A 21,905-nucleotide genomic window follows, 5' to 3' on the forward strand; every position below is an offset into this window, starting at 1 on the left:
AGCAGAATAAAGTGAAGGTTCTGGAGTGGCCATCTTAGTCTCCTGACTTCAGTATCATTGAGCCACTCTGGGGAGATCTCAAACATGCCGTTCATGCAAGACAGGCCAAGAATTTACAGGTACTGGAGGCTTTTTGCCAAGAGGAATGGGCAGCTTTACCATCTGAAAAGATAAAGAGCCTCATCCACAAATACCACAAAAGACTTCAAGCTGTGTCATTGATGTTAAAGGGGGCAATACACGGTATTAAGAACTGGGGTATGTAAAGTTTTTATCAGGGTCATTTGGGTAGTTTCTGTTTTGACTAGGATTTAAAAAGAGTAAACACATTTGATTGATAATAAATGGCTTCAGCCAAACACTAACCATGAGTGAAAGAAACGTTTTTGTGTTAGCATTCATATTCTCTGAAAAATGGCCAAGAAATCATAAATTCTGTCAGGGTATGTAAACTTATGAGCACAACTGTACATCTGGAAACAGGTTTATCACATGCAATCCACTGATTACACACCAATAGTACAAGGCCAATCAAGTCAAACCAAGACTTATAATTTTACAGGTAAAAAAAAGGGATGCTAGCGTGGCAGTACTACACGCAATAGTAAGCGGCAAGCGTGTCCTATTACTGATAGGCAGCGCAGGTGTCACAGGCCAGTCCAGAGACTGGTAATCAAGATGGCAGACAACAATGTTAGTGCGTGCATGGAACAGTGTGTAGTGATGAAGTGTCTATTGAAAGAAGGCGTATCTACAGAAGACTTCAAGCACAGTGCGGTGATGAAACACTCAGCCACAGTAAGACATTTAAACTGTGTAAACAATTCAAACATGGCCGTACGTTCGTCAGTGACAATTTCCGGCCATGGTGGTTCCCAGACCACAGCAGTCATTCCTGTTTACATTCAGCGTGTGGAATGCCTGATCCTGGATAATCGATGCATAAGCGCTCATGAAATTGTACAAGAGACAAATCTTTCTGTGGGGCACTGATGACGAAGTGAAGCAGGCTGTCCTATGATGGTTCAGGCATACTGACAAATCTTTCTAGGAAGAAGCTTTCCAAGAATTAAATGATGGGATTCATTTATAAAAGGTAACAGGGGAGTATGTAAAATAAATGCAGTTGCCATGCCTTGAAATTTGTTCTTTTATCAAATAAACGCAAAAGTCCCGGTTTGACTTGACCGTCCCTCGTAGTTCCTTTTTTGCTGTTAAGGTATTGGACTATTTTCAGCCCTTCAGTAAATTCCTATGGCAGAGATCCTAGAAGAATGATACAGTTGCATCAAAGGTTTATAAACCTCTATAAAATACCGGACTTACTTCCCTACTAAACATTAGCATATTTTTTTGGTCAGGTGGAAACCCTAGTTGCATCACCAGAAAAAAGAATAGTTTGCAGTTGTTTTCACTTGCTACTTGGGATATGCAAGGGGATATTCCTCTCCAGCACAAATGGAAACCCTAACTGGTCAGTAATGAAGTGAGGGCACCAGTGCTCACAAATGAAAAATTGTGAGGATTACCATGTGTATTTTAACACACAAGGGGAAAGGATATTAAGGTTGAGGTTTGAGTTTAACTGCATCCAGCACGCCTCATGCACATATACTGCAGCAGGACGACCCTTCAGTGCAGTTTGTTTGTAATTGGACAAAGCGGGAGCCAATCAGCGGGTCCTATGGACCAAATGTCCGCTGGGACCGCCGATCATTCCTGAAGCAGACAGAACGGCAGTCTGCCTACGTAAACAAGGCAAATCGCTGTTCTGTCAGAGGGGAAGATAGAGATCTTGTGTTTCTGCTAAGCAGGAACACAAATCTGTCTTCCCCCAGTCAAAGCACCCCTTGGGAACACAGTTAACCCTTTGATTACCCCTGATGTTAACCCCTTCCCTGCCAGTGTCATTAGCACAATGACAGAGCATTTTTTATCACCGATTACTGTATTGGTGTCAATGTGCCCCAAAAAGTGTCACTTAGTGTCAGATTTGTCAGCCGCAATGTCGCAGTTCCGCTAAAAATCGCTGATCGCCACCATTACTGGTAAAAAAACCCCACAAATCTAGCCCATAGTTTGTAGACGCTATAAATTTTGCACAAATCAATATACACTTATTGGGATTTCTTTTACCAAAAACATGTAGCAGAATACATATTGGCCTAAATTTATGAAGAATTTAGATTTTTTACATTTTTTAATGGGGTATGTTTTATAGCAGAATGTAAAAAATATATTTTTTTCCCCAAAAATTGTCGGTATTATTTTTGTTTATGGCGCAAATAATAAAAAACGCAGAGATGATCAGATATCACCAAAAGAAAGCTGTATTTGTGGGGGGAAAAAGGAAATCAATTTTATTTGGGTACAGCGTCGCACGACCACGCAATTGTTAAAGTAACCCAGTGCTGTAGCGCAAAAAATGGCCTGGTCATTAAGGGGGGTAAACCTTCCGGAGCTGAAGTGGTTAAAGGAAAAGAAGAGTGATATTGCATGTGGAAATACACAAGCCTAAACCAAGTGCAAAGCAGAAAGAAATCTGTGTGATTAACAGCTCCTCACTATCCATAACAATGGCAGAGTAGGAAAAGATAGTTTAACAGTATTTCTGAATAAGTAGCTACATACCATTTTCATCATTGATGAAGATATCGCAAAAGTGTTAGGCCCCTTTCACGCGGTCGGACCGCTCAGGTCCGCCTCTCAGTTTTGACGGCGGACCTGAATGGGCGCTCCATGCCAGTCTATGGAGCGACGGATCTCAGCGGGGACAGGTCCGCTGATATCCGACCCGGTCCGATCTGCAGACGGATGGCCCCACATTCGCATCCATCGCTGGCGGATCGGGTGAGATCTGATGAAACCGGACATGCTGTCCGTTTTCGTCTGATCTCTCCATAGGCAGCAGCGGCGCTGGACAAGCCCCTCCCCGCTCAGTGAGCAGAGAGGGACCTGTCATCCGCCAGCTCAGCGGAGATCAACAGAGAGATCTCCCGCTGAGTCGGCGGACAGAGGCGGACTCCGAGGCAGCGGATCCGCCTCGTGGGAATGAACAGAACAGAAAACAGGTCATCTCTAAATACGCCTTTAGATATTTTGGCGTTTTAAGTATAACCAAAGGCATTTTTTAAGTTTTGGATAGATAGAGGGATTAGAGCGCCTGTCAGGTTTTTATTGCAGCCTGTGCCCCCCCAATCATCAGGGAGTTTCACCCCGTTTGTCCTGTTTATCATCATCACGTTAAAGTTAAAGGACTTCCGAACTTTTGGGTTGTCCCCAGGACAGCAATAGAGTGAAATCATCAAAGTGGGGACACCATCTCTGATGACCCTGGTGACCACCAGAGATTTCCTCACTTTGGGAGGGATTTCTTCTCATGTCCGGATTTGGCCATGGGACAGGAAGTGAAAGGAATGTCCAAATTGGGGAAAAAGTTGTATCTTTAGTTCTACTTTAAACACTGAAATTGTTAGCTGAACAGATATACCACACATGGTCTTCTAGTGTTTCTCTCCTACTGAAAAACTACCACTCTATGTGCACAAGTGTGTACAGCATGGTAACTGCTAAGAAAGAAATTGGGGGTGTTTTGGTGAAGGGGACATGAATAACTGCACTAGGAAATTTAAAGTGGGAGTAAACTCCCATCTCTGACTTTTACCTAAGCTGGAAGGGCTTGGTTTTAAAGGTAAATTGAACATAATGTGCTAGTATGCTATGCATACTAGCACATTGTGGCTTTACCTTTCAGGGTACAAAAAAAAACAACAAAAAAAAAAACAAACGCCCAGCAGTTTACGATCGCTTAAATGATTGTACAGATTACTCGCCCTAAATGGTTCTAGAGGTGCGACAGCGGATTCATGCTCAGAATGCACAACCACATACTTGAGCTGCCCACAAGAGATCAGTAGAGAAGATAATATTTTGTACTTACCATACTTTATTCAATATAAAAAGATTTGCATTGTCATTGAGACGAGCACCAATCTGGTCCTTCTGCTTAAATGGCATCTCTAGCCTACACTCTTACTAAGTAGAGTGCAGCGCTGCTGAAACTTACAGCCAGATTTAAAAAAAAATTACCCAGTATGCAGGAAAACATGTAAATTGTCTTTCTTACTGCGTTTTAACTAAACTTCCTAATATTAACTTTTTATACAAATGGATGTGCTGTGCTCACACTTGTTATTGAACTAGAATTCATTTAGCCTTAAAAACAGTAACAGCTCCATACCTTAATGCAATCCACCAGACTCAGTGTGCTCTTTTGAATGTTGTTTTTACCTCATGCTTGTGTGCTCACCAGTTTCCAAGTGCCATTTCCTTACCAAAGCAGATCTTTATTTTGAACCCAGCGATTTCATATCTGTGCTTCTCAATGCAATGCAGGTAGATCATGGCTCATTGGAGGGGCCAATAGTGTTTTCTACATATCTTCCTAAAAACATCACAGCATTCCGCTCAAGTATTCCTCTCAAAAGCCCTCAGCCCTGATGCAAGCAGTGGGTTGCCTCCAGGGAGAAGTTCTGCAAATACCAAAATGCCTCGATGGATAGGAGTTAATCTGGAGAAACCAGATTTACTATGGGCTTAAGTTGCCTGATCCACCTGGCAATAGTGGAGTGAGAGTCAGGATGCCCCTTTCAAAGACCTGAAGGACGGACAAAAATGGACTCAGTCTGTTGAACAGACGAAGTGTCTTCCAGGTAGACTGATAGCCCTGACAACATCTAGGCAGTGTAAGGTAATTTCCTTGGTGCATTTTGGCTGCAGGATACAGAGAAAAGACAATATGCCTCATTGAAGTGAAAGAAAGACAACTTTGGGTAGAAAAGAAGGTCTTGGTCTCAAGACCACCTTGCCCTTGTGCAATATAAGAAAAGGTTCCTTACAAAAAAGGGCTACTAACTCAGAAACATGCCTAAACCGATGTAATGGCTTTCAAGAAGGCTACCCGACATGTGTGAACATCCAAAAGACATCTCTCTAACTCATGAGCCATTTGGAGACTGTGAGGCAAGGGATTTCTGGAAAAGGATGTGTGTGGCAAAAACCTGTCCCTTAACGGTGCTCAAGGCCACTTAAAGCAAAGCACTGGAAGACCAGACTGAAGAAAGGCCAGATATAAGCAGGGTATTATCTGGAACTCAGATGCTTTTTTTTTTTTTTTTTTTAGCACCAGGCGAAGGTGGCCTTCCATGTGCGCTAGATTTTCTTGCTTGGAGCGGGGGGGGGGGGGGGTCATGACCTAAAGTTAGTCCAGGAAGTAAAGCAAAAGTAATCGCGAACAGTGTGTTTAAACAGCTATGAAGAGAGGCAAGCCTGTGTAGAATTAATGGAAAGCAGTTTTATTTTTGCAAAAGAAGTACATTAATGCTATATTGGTACATAGGGGAGCTGGAATTTTAAAAGAAAAAGGAGGAACAAAAAGGTGAACTTAGCCTTTAAAATAATTTTCTTTTCCAAAAAAGTGTATAACATTTCAGTAATATAGAAAAAGAAAGTATACCCAAGTCGTATTTAGTATTCAACTTAATATACCACCTTCAGAGTGAATGAGAATTCCATTGTTTGCATCATACACAGTAGGCTACTCAGAACAAAGAATACTGGACATATTTCAAGCTAAACGTCATGATTAAATACAATATAAGCATTGCAAATAATTAAGAATCAGTTTAATACTGGTAAAAGCCTTTTTAAAAATACATACATAAAACAGTTTACATACAGTTGTGCTCAAAAGTTTGCATACCCTGGCAGAAATTGTGAAATTTTGGCATTAATATTAAAAATATGACTGATCATGCCAAAAACGTGTCTTCTTTGAAGCGGCATTCCACCCAAAAATGGAACTTCTGCTTTATGGGAGGTGACCCCCTGACATGGCACATTTGGCAAGTAGTTTTTTTTTTGGGGGGGTGCCGGTACCCTCTTTTCAGAGAGTCCCAGCTCCCACTTCCTACCGGCCACCGCGGCACTGGAAGGGAAATCACCTTTCTCTCGGCAATCATCTGGGACACGTCACAGGTCGCAGATGATTGCCCGGCCAGTCATGGCACAGCTTGCGCATGCGCAATGGGTGCCAGGCTGTGAAGCCACAGCTGGGCACCCACGCTTAGAATGCCGGCGCTGCCGAGAGGAGGGGGAGACAAGCGGGGCTTCGTTAACCCGCATCACTGGACCCTGAGACAGGTAAGTGTCCGATTATTAAAAGTCATCAGCTGCAGTATTGGTAGCTGCTGACTTTTTTTTTTTTTTAGCAGAACTCCGCTTTAAGGCTAGCAATCACATGAAGCCATTTATTATCACATAGTTTTTGGATCCTTTTTAAATCAGGATAACAGAAATCACCCAAATGGCCCTGATAAAAAGTTTACATACCCTGGAATGTTTGGCCTTGGTACAGACACAGAAGATGACACACCCAGGTTAAAATGGCAATTAAAAGGTTAATTTCCCACATTTTTGGCTTTTTAAATCACAATTAGTGCCTGTGTATAAATAGTCAATGAGTTTGTTAGCTCTCACATAGGTGCACTAAGCAGGCTAGACACTGAGACATGAGGCGGTAGAAAAGAACAGTCAAAAGACCTGTGTAACAGGGTAATATGAAACTTTACAAAGATGGAAAAGGATATAAAAAGATATCCAAAACCATGAATATGCCAGTCAGTACTGTTTAATCACTTAAGAAGTGGAAATTAGGGGCTCTTTTGATACTAAGCCAAGGTCAGGTAGACCAAGAAAGATTGCGGCCACAACTGGTGGAAGAATTGCTCAGGATACAAAGAAAAACTCACAGGTAACCGCAGGAGAAATACAGGCTGCTCTCCAAAAAGACAGTGTGTATCATTGTATTGTGCTCCTTAAAAACAACCACACAATCTTTTTCTAGAACAGCCTGTATTTCTCCTGAGGTTACCTGTGGATTTTTCTTTGTATCCCGAACAGTTCCTGCGGCTAAAATCTTTCTCGATCTACCTGACCTTGGCTTGGTATCAAGCGATCCCCACATTTTCCACCACTTATTAAGTGATTGAACAGTGGTGACTGGCACATTCAAGGTTTTGGATATTTTTTATATCCTTTTCCATCTTTGTAAAGTATCATTACTTTATTACGCAGGTGTTTTGACTGTTCTTTTCTACCTCCTCATGGCTCATTGTCTAGCCTGCTTAGTGCATCCATGTGAGAGCTAACAAACTCATTGACTATTTATATATAGACACCAATTGTGATTTAAAAAGCCACAAAAGTGGGAAATTAACCTTTAACTGCCATTTTAACCTGTGTGTGCACCAAGGCCAAACATTCCAGGTTATGTAAACTTTATCAGGGTCATTTGGGCGATTTCTGTTATTATGGATCCAAAAAAACTATGTGATAATAAATGGCTTCATGTGATTGCTATCCTTAAAGTGGAGTTCCACCCACTTTTACAACTTCCCTCACTAAACTGTGCACTGTAAACGAGTTGGATATTTTTTTTATTGTTTTTCTCAGCACCTACTGTATATCTGCTGTATTCATTTTTCACTTGCTCCTCCCTGGCCGTGGCCCATCGCATCATTTCCTGTTTGCAATGCCTTCTGGGAAGGGGCGGCAACTTCCTCTGACACTGCCGTTGCTATGGAAACCTGACCTGAAACCTATTACACTGCTTGTGCTGAACTGAGCATGTGCGAGATCTGCAAGGATGAGATCCAGGAAGAAATACAGTCTGGCTTTGGATGCCCACACTTAAGATGGCCATGGCCTGCTGTAAGTTTATAAAATAACAAACTACTGCTATAAACTAACAAAACAGACCTTAGTTTACAGACTAACTTTACTAGAATACATTAAGCTTGTGTATTATATGGGTATTTTTATTTAAAAAGTATAATTTCAGTTGGAACACCACTTTAAATAAAAGACAGTTTTTTAGCATGATCAGTCATATTTGTAATATTAATGCCAAAATTTCACCACCTGCCAGGGTATGCAAACTTTTGAGCACTACTGTATATTTACCAAAACTATAAGAAAGTGTATAAATAATTTAAATATTAATTATATTGAAATAAATCTGGTCCAATTCAGAAATTCCTGTGCACAGAATAGACAAACCCTTAAAGTGAAACTAAGTTTAACCACTTAACAACCGGCCCATAGCCAAATGACGGCTACAGGGCGGTTGTTTAACTCTGGGAGGACGTCCAGGGACGTCCTCCCAGAATTCTGCTCTCGCGCGCCCCCTAGGGCGCGCACTCGAGAGCATCCGTGATCGCCGGGTCCACAGGACCCGGCGCATCACAGATCCCGGTAAATGGCCGCTGATCGCGGCCGTTTACCATGTGATCGCTCCGTCAAATGACGGAGCGATCACATGTAAACAAACCGGCGTCATCTGATGACGCCGGTTCCTCTCCTCCCCCTCTCCTCCCCTCCTGTGTACCGATCGGTACACAGTGACCGAAGAGGCGGATGGATGGATGGCTGCAGCGTTGTGGGCTGCATCTGTAGTGCCCACAGCGCTGCACAGAGACATCCAGCCATCCATGCTCAGCCATCCCTACTACTCTGCATGCCCTGCAATGCTGTGCAATACTCTGCAATTCCCTCTGCCATACCCCGCAATACTCTGCCATACCCCGCAATACTCTGCCATACCCCGCAATACTCTGCCATACCCCGCAATACTCTGCCATACCCCGCAATACTCTGCCATACCCCGCAATACTCTGCCATACCCTGCGATACTCTGCCATACCCCGCAATACTCTGCCATACCCTGCAATACCCCGCAATACTCTGCCATACCCTGGAATACCCCGCAATACTCTGCCATACCCTGCAATAGCCCGCAATACTCTGCCATACCCTGCAATACCCCGCAATACTCTGCCATACCCTGCAATACCCCGCAATACTCTGCCATACCCTGCAATACCCCGCAATACTCTGCCATACCCTGCAATACCCTGAAATATCCCGCAATACCCAGCCATACTCTGCAATACTCAGTGATACCCAGCCATACTCTGCCATACCCAGCCATGCTCTGCAATACCCCACAAAAATCTGCAATACTCTGCCATAACCCGCAATACTCTGCCATACCAAGCCATACTCTGCCATACCCAGCCATACCCAGCCATACTCTGCAATACTCGGTGATACCCAGCCATACTCTGCAATACCCAGCCATACTCTGCAATACTCGGTGATACCCAGCCATACTCTGCAATACCCAGCCATACTCTGCAATACTCGGTGATACCCAGCCATACTCTGCAATACTCGGTGATACCCAGCCATACTCTGCAATACTCGGTGATACCCAGCCATACTCTGCCATACTCTGCCATACCCAGTCATACTCGGCGATACTCTGCAATACCCAGCCATGCTCAGCCGTACCCAGCCTCTGTATGTGGCCAGGCTGTGGAAGTCTCACACATGTGGTATTGCCGTACTCAGGAATAGTAGGAGAATCTATTTTGGGGGGTCATTTTTGGTATATACATGCTATGTGTTAGAAATATTGTATAAATGGACAACTTTGTGTTAAAAAAAAAAAAAGCGTTTTAACCACTTCCCGCCTTCCGTCATACGACGTCCTTGACTTTGTGCGGGGATATCTGAATGATGGGTGCAGCTACAGGCATCATTCAGATATCATCTTTTTCAGCCGGCGATTCCCTACACCATAAGAATGATCGTAGCGGCTGTTACACTGCTTGATCGTTCTTACGGGAGGCGAGAGGGGACGCCCCCCCCCTCCCGCCGCCCTCCGGTGCTTCTACCGACTCACCGCTATGATCGAAGCCAGGATCTTTTTTTTTTTTTTTTTTTTTTATTTCAGGAACAGCCTAGAGGTGAGATGTGGGGTCTTATTGACCCCATATCTCACTGTAAAGAGGACCTGTCATGCCATATTCCTATTACAAGGGATGTTTACATTCCTTGTAATAGGAATAAAAGTGATCAAAATTTTTTTTTTTTTGGAAAAAAGTGTCAAACTAAAATAAATAAAGTAAAATGAACAATAAAAAAAAATAAAAATTTTTTAAAGCGCCCCTGTCCGTGTGCTCGCATGCAGAAGCGAATGCATACGTAAGTCCCGCCCACATATGAAAACGGTGTTCAAACCACACATGTGAGGTATCGCTGCGATCGGTAGAGCGAGAGCAATAATTTTGGCCCTAGACCTCCTCTGTAACTCAAAATTTGTAACCAGTAAAAAATTTTAAAGCGTCGCCTATGGGGATTTTTAAGTGGTGAAGTTTGGCGCCATTCCACAAGCGTGTGCAATTTTGAAAGGTGACATGTTAGGTATCTATTAACTCGGCGTAACTTCATCTTTCATATTATGCAAAAACATTGGGCTAACCTTACTGTTTTGTTTTTTTTTAAAGCAAAAAAGTTTTTTTTCCAAAAAAAACGCGTTCCAAAAATTGCTGCGCAAATATCGTGCGAGATAAAAAGTTGCAATGACCGCTATTGTATTCTCTAGGGTCTTTGCTAAAAAAACATATATAATGTTTTGGGGTTCTATGTAATTTTCTAGCAAATAAATGATGATTTTTACATGTAGGAGAGAAATGTCAGAATTGGCCTGGGTGCTCCAGAACGCCTGAAGGTGCTCCCCTGCATGTTGGGCCTCTGTATGTGGCCACGCTGTGTAAAAGTCTCACACATGTGGTATCGCCATACTCGGGAGTAATAGCAGAATGTGTTTTGGGGTGTAATTTGTGGTATGCATATGCTGTGTGTGAGAAATAACCTGCTAATATGACAATTTTGTGAAAAAAAAAAAAAAGAAAAAAAAAAAAAAAAAAAAAAAAAAACTTGATTTTGCAAAGAATTGTGGGAAAAAATGACAACTTCAAAAAACTCATCATGCATCTTTCTAAATACCTTGAAATGTCTTCTTTCCAAAAAGGGGTAATTTGGGGGGTATTTGTACTTTTCTGGCATGTTAGGGTCTCAAGAAATGAGATAGGCCGTCAGTACTTCAGGTGTGATCAATTTTCAGATATTGGTACCATAGCTTGTGGACGCTATAACTTTCACAAAGACCAAATAATATACACTAATTTGGGTTATTTTTACCAAAGATATGTAGCGGTATAAATTTTGGCCAAAATATATGAAGAAAAATTACTAATTTTCAAAATTTTATAACAGAAATGAAGAAAAATTTATTTTTTTACAGATTTTTCGGTCTTTTTTCTTTTATAGCGCAAAAAATAAAGAACCCAGCGGTGATTAAATACCACCAAAAGAAAGCTCTATTTGTGTGAAAAAAAGGACAAAAAATTCATATAGATACAGTGTTGCATGACTGAGTAATTGTCATTCAAAATGTGAGAGCACCAAAAGCTGAAAATTGGTCTGGTTATTAAGGGGGTTTAAGTGCCCAGTGGTCAAGTAGTTAAAATTAAAAATCTGTGCGCAGGCAGGCTCTTTTTTGCAGAAGAGGCATGCAATGCAAGAAAATAAACCTACCTAAATCGCATCTTCTGTAGAATGTACACTGAGCTACACATCCGCAGCTCAGTTTACATTCCAGCATAGTGCCTGTGTTCCCAACTGACTGAATTCTTGTGCATGCGCAGGAGTGATGTCATCCCACACCAGCCAATTAAGACAGCCAAAGACCTGTACCCGGAAGAAGCCGGGGAGAAGATGCTGGTGCGGGACCTCATGGGTGTCAGATCACTGAAGCAGAGATAAGTAATGCAGACTTTAGCTTCACTTTAAAGTGTATGTATAGCCAAAACTTATGGTATTTATTAGGTTTTAGATGGAGTGGCAAAGGATTTAATCCCCTGTGTAGTTTTTATTGCTGCCTGTCCCCGCTACATAGATTCAGTCACTGTATTCGTCCTGGTTAAAGTTTATTACCAACTAAGAAAGTGATGGGAGATTCCAAATTTTACAGTTTTTATCTAAATGTTAAAATTTCCTCTCACTTCCCATTACGTCCAAGTCAAGAAGTGAAAGGAAATCTTCCCAATGGGACACAGACAACAAAAAATAAACTGACAGGGATTCTAACCTTTCTGTACTCTACCTCAAAGAACACTTTGGCTTTACAAACACTGCATGCATCCCTACTGTAAAGGAAGGGACCAAGAACACCACGTGCATTGGACAGAAGGCACAGGGAACTACAAGCAGCAATTTGTGTGACATTATGGTTTTTCAGATAATGGGACCACGTGCAAGAACATTGTATGCTCTAAGGACTCCAAATCAGCAAAATATAAATATTACATTTGCTATATTACAATTTAAAATGCAAAAGACTAATATATTGCAACAATATGTTTGACTACTCCAAAGAAAAAACAAAAAAAAACGTATGCACAGACATGAAATGCCCTACTTATTCTATAAGTTCTGAGAGCTACAGAATGTACACTTATGTAAACATAAATATAATATACATAATTACCATCTGGATAGTATTGCTGATTTATGCCTTCAGGAGTTCCTTGCCCACCATGACTATACTGTTCACCATAATAATCTTCTTGGCCTGAGTACTGCTGAGGTGGACCTAAAATTACACACACATAATTTTCAATAATTGGATATAAAATTTTAGTTTCCAATAGCATTTAAATCAGGACATTGGGCAAATGCTTTTTTATGGGTAGTAACTAAACCTGTTTTAGTTTCGCCATTGTCAAAACTGGCACAGAAGACGAAGTATGTCCATTGTATAATCGTGCTTACATGATTGATATTGTGAGGTTAATTTACCGAGATAAATACTGCAGTCATTTTTTGCGTTAAAATAATTAATGTGGTATTTATCTCAGAAGCAAGCAATTCACTAAACGCATGTGTTATTTTATTTTTTTTTAAAGCATTTATTGCACTTTTTAACCACAGACCAGACCTCCCAGCTGCAGTGGGAAGTGAAACATTTATCAGTGGAATTCCTACCACTGCTAAATGGGACATTTCCAGTTCAGAGATGCTGGTTGTCAGCACCCCACCCCCTTGCACGCTTACTACCGGTGACTCATCCCTGCTCCACTTATTCAGCTGTTGGTGGCCATCATTCATAGTGATGGATGAGGACCTACAGCATTGGACAACGTGACTGACGATGTATGAACATTGAGGGGTAAAAATATAAATATAAAGGATTTGTCAAAAGTCTGGGTGTTTTCATTTTTAGGGTAAATTTGCTTTATTTTGAGAAGGATACTCATTCACATTGGGTCAGGGGGGGGGCGATATCTGGGGGCCCCCCTTATTGTTAAAGTGGGCTTCCACATTCAGATAAGACCCAGTCCACAGACCCTCACAACCACTGTCATCAACATGGCAAAAAGGTGCTTTGCCAGGGTGGGTCTCTGTCTGGTATTATATTTTTAGGGAAGAGGGGCTGTGATTTTTACTATTGTGACTTGTGTAATGAATGAAGCTCATCTTCCCCCTGGTGCAATGAATGGTCTTGAAAGCACCCCTGCTGCCAGAAAAGAGCACCGACATGCACACCTAAATATAGATTGGTCTCCTTCCTAGCAGCACTGTTGAAAGCAGTGGAGGGAGGGCAAATATCCAACCACACTGCTCAGCAACCACAGGATAGGTAAGACAGAGAGCAACAGCATGTAGCACTTGGACCTACCCTAAATAGTTTTTTGATATAGGAGGCGATACTTCTTTGGGTTACTTATACTAGCTAAACTTTGTTAAAGTGGAACTAAAGGGATCAATATTTATCTTTCCTCCAAAGGTCCAAGTTTCTCGCTGGGGCCAGCATTTTCTTCTGTGAGCCAGTTTTCAGCCATCTTTTTTAGCAGGCACAGGATGACGTCATTCTTGTACATGTGCAGGAGTCAGTAATCCCAGGATCAGGCCAGTGCTGCAAGCTGAGATGGGAACTTGCAGCTCAGTTTAGAAGCCATTGACTGCTGAGAGCAGACATATAAATATATTTTAATTGCAGAAGTGACACTGCATGTCTCTATTGCAATAAATGGGCTGCCTGCTTGCAATTAATAACAGCGGGACTTTAGTTATGCTTTAAAGTCTAAGTTAAGGATTTGTTTTTTCAACTGCCTATAGTGCAGCTTTAGAGATAGGAGTTAAATACATCTCACCTTGATATAACCTTGCCTCAAAGCTGCTTTTAACCACTGCCCACCCAGCATACATATATAAACGTCCTCCTAGGCAGCAAGTGGTTATACCAGGATTGCAGCTGCAGCCATGATGCTTTTACAGTTTTCTAGAGCTGTCACTCTGTGTTTGACCAGCTGCCCTGGAGGGCAGGGGAGACACAGACCGCCGATATCTCCATAAAGAGTACTTCTCACAGCCCAAAGCCTATCACAGGCAGGGTAATGTAAGAGGAATAAAGTTAAATGAAGAAAAAAAAAAAAAAATAAATAAATAAATGTTAACACTCTCTTCCCAGCCCTCCCAAGCACTCAAATGCAACTGCACAAGTAGGTTCAGCATGCATATGTAAACAGTAATTGCACAATACAGGAGGTATTGCTGCTAACATCGGAGCAATAATTTTAGTGCCACAGCTGACATTTAACTCTAAACTCATAACATATAAAAAGCATTTTAAAGCATTACCTATGGACAAGTTTAGGTACCATAGTTGGTTGCCATGTCACAGGCGCATGCAAATTTAACAAAATTACAAGAACCCCAAGGGCAAAGGGAGCTGATAAGTTCACAAAGCTCACTGTCTCACCAGGAATATGGCGAGCAGGGGTGGACGTACAGGGGTCGCCATCGCGACCGGGCCCCATGCGGGCCCCCTGTGTGCCTGGATAGGAAGTGCAGCAAGGGCGGCTGAGACTGAGCTCCCCGACCCTCAGCCGAACTGTAAATTGACACTGCAGGAGCTGGTCACACTGGTACACCTAAAGTGAAAGCACAGTGTGTGCTGTGCTCCTTGTCTCCCCCTACAGTGCAGTACCCGGCAGAAAGAGGTACAGTACTGTAATTTTTTTTAAAAAGGCTATGTAGTGTATGTGTTTATACATGTGCATGCATCCGTATGAACATATGCATGTATGTGTGTGTTTATATATGTGTATGTATACGTGTGTTTACACGCGCGTGTGTGTATATTTACACGCAAATTAATTTTAATCCTGACCCTTTATATGTGTACAATCAGAACTAATCTTTTTTTTTTTTTTACCGCTTGTTCAAAGTACCAGCAAGAAAATGCAGTTGCTTTGAAAAGCGATCCATGCTCAGGTCGCTTTTTAGAGGCATTTGACAGCCAGGAAAGAGGCAATTGCTTGCCTCCTCAGTCCTCACCGCATGTTTTAACCCCCTAAATGCATCCTCGCTATGCTGCAACTGCGTGCAATGCACATAGTTGCGGGGTGTTTGCAGTGCAGCCCCATTCACCTAGGGCAGTGATGGCGAACCTTGGCACCCCAGATGTTTTGGAACTACATTTCCCATGATTCTCATGCACTCTGCAGTATAGTTGAGCATGATGGGAAATGTAGTTCCAAAACATCTGGGGTGCCAAAGTTTACCATCACTGACCTAAGGGTATACTTCAAGGGTGCCCTAACTGGATAAAGATTGAGAAACACTGGCATAGAGGAACTGATCTCTTCATTTTCCTCCTACAGCCGCTGAATGCATACGGGAGGAAGAGGAGGAGAAGCAGGGAAAAATTTAAAGATGGGTTCCTTTATATGCAGCTGCCCCTGCCCCCGCCGCTCCTAATATCCAACTCCTTTCTGCTGCCCCCTGTGTGCTCTCCAGCTCCCCCAGCTTTGCAGGGTTCTCCCAGGATGAAGACTTTTCTGAATGGAGAGTCAGTAATCCGTACCAATGATTTACACTGAGACATAGTAACCGGTTCACTATGCTTCAGTTTGTGAATGAATGAGAAGCTCTGTCCATTCATTCTGTGCAGCTGAGGCTCTGTCCTCAATCTCCTTTCTGTCTCAAAGGTGAAACATCAGAGGTCTTTCTATACTCCTGATATTTCACCAAAGCCCCCGACAGGGCTCCTAAAAGACACCCGTGGCAGAACTACCACACAAATATTGCACTTACAATGGGGCCCTGGTGTTCCGCTACTGGGCTCAGAGGGAAAGGCCCCATCCGGGGGCCCTTTATGTTTTCTTGCATTGGGGCCCTGAAGGTTCTAGTTACACCACTAATGGCGGGGTGTATATACCCAAACACGTTAATACCACAAAAAAATGAATCCGCTGTATAGCACAGACTGAAAAAAGAAAAAGTAGGTAATGAAGACACCTATGCAGTTTAGCTTATAATATATATATATATATATATATATATATATATATATATATATATATATATATATATATATATATATATATATATATATATATATATATATATATATATATATATATATATATATATATTTATTTATTTATATAAGCCTATAATAAGGCTTACCTATAGCTACCCCGGATATCTCCTAAACCTGCAGTTTAGGAGATATCCCCTGTATCAGCATATGCCGAACGTTATCGGCACATGTGCACTGAAGCAATGGCATGGTCGTGCTGGTGCTTCAGCTAGTGTGCTGTTATTGGCTGCTCCCGCACGCATGTACACTGAAGCAATGGCATGTTCGTGCCATTGCTTCAGCTAGTGTGCCATTACCAGCGGCCCCTGCGCGCATGCGCAGGAGTGATGTCACCACAGCTCCGGCCAATCACAGTGCCAGAGCCCGCAATACCCAGAAGTAATCCCGGAAACGATGTCGCCGGCCACAGCGGTGTACGAGAACAGCTGCGGGGGCTCCGATTTAAGGTAATTCATAATGAGCTAGTATGCTATGCATACTAGCTCATTGTGCCTTTGTCTTGCAGGTTTTTTTTTTTTTTTTTTAGTGGGTTTACAACCACTTTAAGTGATGAGGTAAATGCATATACCTACTTTTTGCAGTCTGTTCTATACAGCGGATTTATTTTTTGAGGTTGTGCAAATTTAAATCTGGACATATTTGGTATCCGTTTACTTAATGGAACATTATCTTTTATATTTTACCAAAAAAATGGGTATTATATTGTGTTTGTGTGAACTAAAATGCATTTAAGCGTATTTTTTCTTGAAAGTCTGCATTTGATAAATGGCTGTGCAAATATTCTGCAATATAAAAAATTACAACAGCCACCACTTTATTGTTCAAGGCCTCTACTTTCAGAAAATATATAATAATGTTTGGGGTTCTAAGTAATCTTCTAGCAAAACAAAATTGACTGATTTTAACAGCATGATGCTCTTCTAGCATCAGTCTTAGACAAATACTGCTAACAGTACCTTGCTGTGGAGGTCTGTATGGAGGAATTTGCCTTTGACCCATCATGTGATTTCCTTGGTTAACTTGACCCATCATACCCATAGGTGGCTGCTGCCCTTGGTAATGCTGTCCACCACCCTGAGGCAAGTTATACTGCTGTGAGGGAGACTGCTGGTGTATCATGGGACCTGCAAAGCAAAATAAAATAGTGTAAGGCCTGCACATTTACATTTAAGCTATATAGCACTGCATGGTAATACAAAGCCACTGACTGCAGCAACTGTGCTGGTGAGATTTAAATTTCTGCAGATTTATTCATTTGTAAACCTGTAATAAATATTCCAGGGGCCATCCTAATTGTATGCAAAATATTTGCCTACACAGTCCTTTGTATATCCTGTAAGAACAAAACTAAGTCTTTATAATCCTGACAGAAAGTCGGCCCACCTACCTATCCTCCAGATGTTTCATGACAATGAATAATTTTAAATCAGCTAACAAGAAACTGTAGAGCAAAAACCTGTGCTTACATACTGATTAGACAGAGAAGTATGTGCCTAGCACATTATTAGCAGGAGGAATCAAAAAAAAAATGTTTTTCTCAAGCCTGCAGAGATTTAAATATGCCATCATTGCTGATGCACAAATATGTGGGACTCTGAAAATGTTAGTCTCAGAAACCAATCAAATTGCAGTTAATACAATTCCAATTCAAGTTAAAAAAAAAAAAAAGTATCAAGTATAACCAAAACTTTTTTTTTTTTTTAACAATCTTTTGTGAGTAATGCCACGTACGCACGATCGGAAATTCAGCCAACAAAAGACCGATGAGAGCTTTTGGTTGGAAAATGCGACCGCGTGTATGCTCCATCGGACTTTTGCTGGCCAAATTCCAGCCAGCAAAAGATTTAGAGCATGTTCTCAATTTTTCGGTTGGAAAAAGTTCCTATCCAAAAATGCGATCGTCTGTAGCAATTCTGGCGTGCAAAATTCCTATGCATGCTCAGAAACAATTTGACGCATGCCCGGAAGCATTGAACTTCATTTTCTTGTCTCGTCGTAGTGTTGTACGTCACTGCGTTCTTGACGGTCGAAAGTGCAGCCAAATTTTGTGTGACCGTGTGTATGCAAGACAAGCTTGAGCGGAATCCGGTCGGAAAAGCCATCATATCTTTTTCCGACCGAAATCCCGATCGTGTGTACGTGGCATAAGTGAAGTGGAAGCTGCCACTCCACAATGCTAGTTTCCTGGATGTAATGCTGACCCTTCTGTCTTCAAAACTTAAGGCAAAGCCCCAGAACAAGCATGCAGATAAGGAATTCAGATTTTGCACAGATTTTCTAAGGGTTGTCACTTGTCCTGGATCAGTGATTTAGAATGTATTAAAGTCAGTGAGTCAGCACATTAGCCAGGCTAATGGCATTTTAGTAAAGAGGTCATAACAGCCCCCATGCTGCACTTAGGAAGGATTCAGGTTAAAAAGGAACTCTAGTCAAACTGCATAGAATGGCAAACAAACATACATAAATTCATAAATACAAATTCAGCCACCCAAAGATTTGCAGTTCTGCTGAGCCAGCCCGTCTAACTTATACTTATACTTAGAGTGTACCTGTGCCCAGACTACAGACATTATTTCTCGATTATGATCAATTAGTAAAATCTTTAAAACAAGCTATCCCTGACCTCTATAGCTGCTTGTACTGTGAAGTCATTCCCCCTCAAAGACATCTGTAGTAGGGCCACCCCCTGCCCATAAATTCCCCTAGCATGTACTAAACATTACGTTTTGCAATGTTAGGGGCAACAGTTAAGGCTCCCTAATATTCCGTAAGTGGGCAACAACTGGCTTAGAAGCATGCATCGCTTGTATACATTGGAGGGCTAGCTGACTGCCATAATTCGGATATGAATGAAAGCAATAAAAAAACAATAATAATAATAATAATAATAATAATAATAATAGTGGAGATTTCTGTGCTTCAGTTGTCAAATTTTAAAATTAAAAATGACATTTCTCCAGAACACCTAAACCAGGGGTGCTCAACCCCTCTGATGTGGCGTGTGACCTGAAACAAATGAAGCGCATGCCCATGCTCTGGGATGGAGGGTCAGCAAGCCCAGACTGCGATCAACAAGTTGCTGATCCGCCATCCCAAAATATCAGAGTGCATGGAGCCGGGAGCAGACGGCTGCGGAGAGAGCAGGAGCCGCATAAGCTGATGCTTCCTCTGTAGCGCTGGCTCGTCCCAGGCAGAGTGATACAAAGCACATTTCAGGCTGCTAAAAATGTGCCAGCCTAAGAGTGATCCCAGCAGAAGCTGGAAGAGGAAAAAGGTCAGTATATTAAACATCACATATACACAGGTTTTGCAATGGGCAGATTAGCACTTCTAAATAAGGGTCATTAGGCTGCTTTCACACTGATCTGCGGGTGCAGTGCAGTGCACTTGCGGCTTTGCTGCACTGAGCCATTGACTTCTATTATATCCTGCGGGTTTGGTGTGCTTTGTAAAAGCACACCAAACATTCTGAATGCAGGAGTTTTGGTGTGCTTTCAGAAAGTGCAGCACACCTACAAAATGTAATAGAAGTCAATGGCTCAGTGCAGCTAACCTGCAGGAAAGTGCACTGCATTGCACCCATGCTGTGGGTAAACCACAATGCATCAGTGTGAAAGCAGCCTTATACGGGGCTCAGGATAGTAAGGGCCCAATTACACTTGCGGTTTGGGGGGGGGGGGGGTGTAAAACCTCATAGCTCACTGTGGCCTGATTTTACCATTCCAGAATATATAAACACATTAGCGTGCATAGTCCTGGCACAGGTTCACATAACATTTTCTGTTGGTAAAAGCAGTGCAGTCAGTCATTTTAAGATATAAATATTCTATTGTTTTCATCAATATATTGTAGTTATTCAGTTACAGTGTTTTCACTGACTGTAGCTTACTCTGTGGCTTTTATTTCAACTCCCAAAAGCCTAACTCTAATATAATGTCATTACCTTGATTTGGCTGCATATTCATGCTTGGTCTGGGACCATAGTTTCCCATTGACTGTCCTTGAGACAAGCTCATCTGATTCTGGACTGGCATATTTTGTGAAGATGGCACAGAATGGTTATATCCTCCCATGGAACCATGATTATTTGAAGGCATAGTCATTGAACTATTTGACATGTTGTGTTGGTTTGGTCCTGGTCCTTGCATAGGCATATGGTTGGGTCCTGAATAAGGAAAGCAATATTCGTATTCAAGTGTGCGTTACAGCAGAAATACAGCAGTAAACAAATGAAATGTGCACATATATGCAGACAAGTTAACAAAAAAACAAACACACAGAACTGTGCATCTCTGTCTTTGACAGTATTGTGTATTAGGAGTACATGGTCAGATTTTTATTTCACACACAAAAAGTCAGTGGGTGATTGACATCTCTGCCTGGAAAGAATACCCATCAGTAGTAACAGATCCCTTTGCAAAGCCTGGCTGGGAAACTTTGTAAATACACTTTCCACTTAACCCTTACCCTGTCTAGCACAGAACACAGAGAGCGTGAAGGGGGCTGAGATATCCCATGAGTAGACCCCATGAGTAGCTTGGTGTTGCTGATAATAGTCAGCAGCTTTAAAGTCTGATAGATAAACCAGGGCATGGACAGAAAAGAAACAGAGAGAAAGACTTTTAAAGCGAAATGTACTATGTGGGAGATTATTATACATTGGGTAATTTAAGGGTGAAATTCCACTTTAACGAATTTGGTTTTAGCCAGCACTTTGTGTTTTATTTATAGCAGTTATTTTCTCTTTTATTCATAATCATTTACTATATAGTACACAACATAAAAACAATAAGATAACAGTATGGAAAGAAAGATACATTACAGGTGGATTTCTATAGGGCCCCTTTCACACCACTGGACTGATCTGGTCCACCTGTCCGTTTTTCAGGAGGACCCAATCAGATCACCCATTGTTCTCTGCTGTCTGTGTCCACTGTCACCCGCCAGCATCCGATCCTGCAGTCCGTTTGTATCCAACCACCCCATAGAGAACAGCAGGCTGTCTCAGTGCCTGCTCTGCACAGCAGACCTGTCATCCGTCTGCTCAGCAGGGATCAGCAGAGAGATCCCCCCCCTCCCCGCTGAGCAGGTGGATCCACTTGGACAAATTCTCCCCCATGTGAAAGGGTCCTAGAAGAGCAAACATTTTCAAAGGTTTCATAAAATGTAATCAAATCTGAATGCAGCTAATAGGATTCTTGTAGGAAGAAGCTTTCAATACCAGTTCTGAATTTTATATGGACTCTACCCTTCTTTAAGTAGTCCATACATACACATAAAAGATGTGGGACCTTAAAAGAGGAAATAAACCCTAGTGGGTTTTGCTTCCTCTTTTTTCCCCCTGCAAAGTAAAAGCATAATGGGCTAGTATGCATCAACGTCAATCACAGCACTTGCTAGTGAAGAAACGGCATGGAGGGCTGTTTCTTCACAGCACATGTGCTAATGACATAATCGACGCACTACAAGGTGCTCAACCTCAAAGTGTGAAGGTGGGTATCACCACCAAACATACAGTTTATTGCAGTAACAAAAAGGTATGGGATAAGAC

The 21,905-nt window shown here is 41.9% G+C and overlaps 1 protein-coding gene across 4 annotated transcripts in view; it reads right to left on the reverse strand.

The window, feature by feature from the left end:
- The window catches only part of SS18 (SS18 subunit of BAF chromatin remodeling complex), a 92,677-nt gene that overhangs the window by 24,460 nt on the left and 46,312 nt on the right, over positions 1-21,905 (reverse strand). For all 4 annotated transcript variants that reach the window (XM_073631500.1, XM_073631502.1, XM_073631503.1 and 1 more), the window contains 3 exons: positions 20,298-20,519; positions 17,311-17,478; positions 12,455-12,559 (listed from right to left, as the gene is read on the reverse strand). In XM_073631500.1, the coding sequence (XP_073487601.1) occupies positions 12,455-12,559; positions 17,311-17,478; positions 20,298-20,519 (495 nt within the window). The remainder of the gene's footprint in view (positions 1-12,454; positions 12,560-17,310; positions 17,479-20,297; positions 20,520-21,905) is intronic.

This window comes from Aquarana catesbeiana, linkage group LG05 (genome assembly GCF_042186555.1).
Source record: "Aquarana catesbeiana isolate 2022-GZ linkage group LG05, ASM4218655v1, whole genome shotgun sequence".
NCBI lineage: Eukaryota > Metazoa > Chordata > Amphibia > Anura > Ranidae > Aquarana > Aquarana catesbeiana.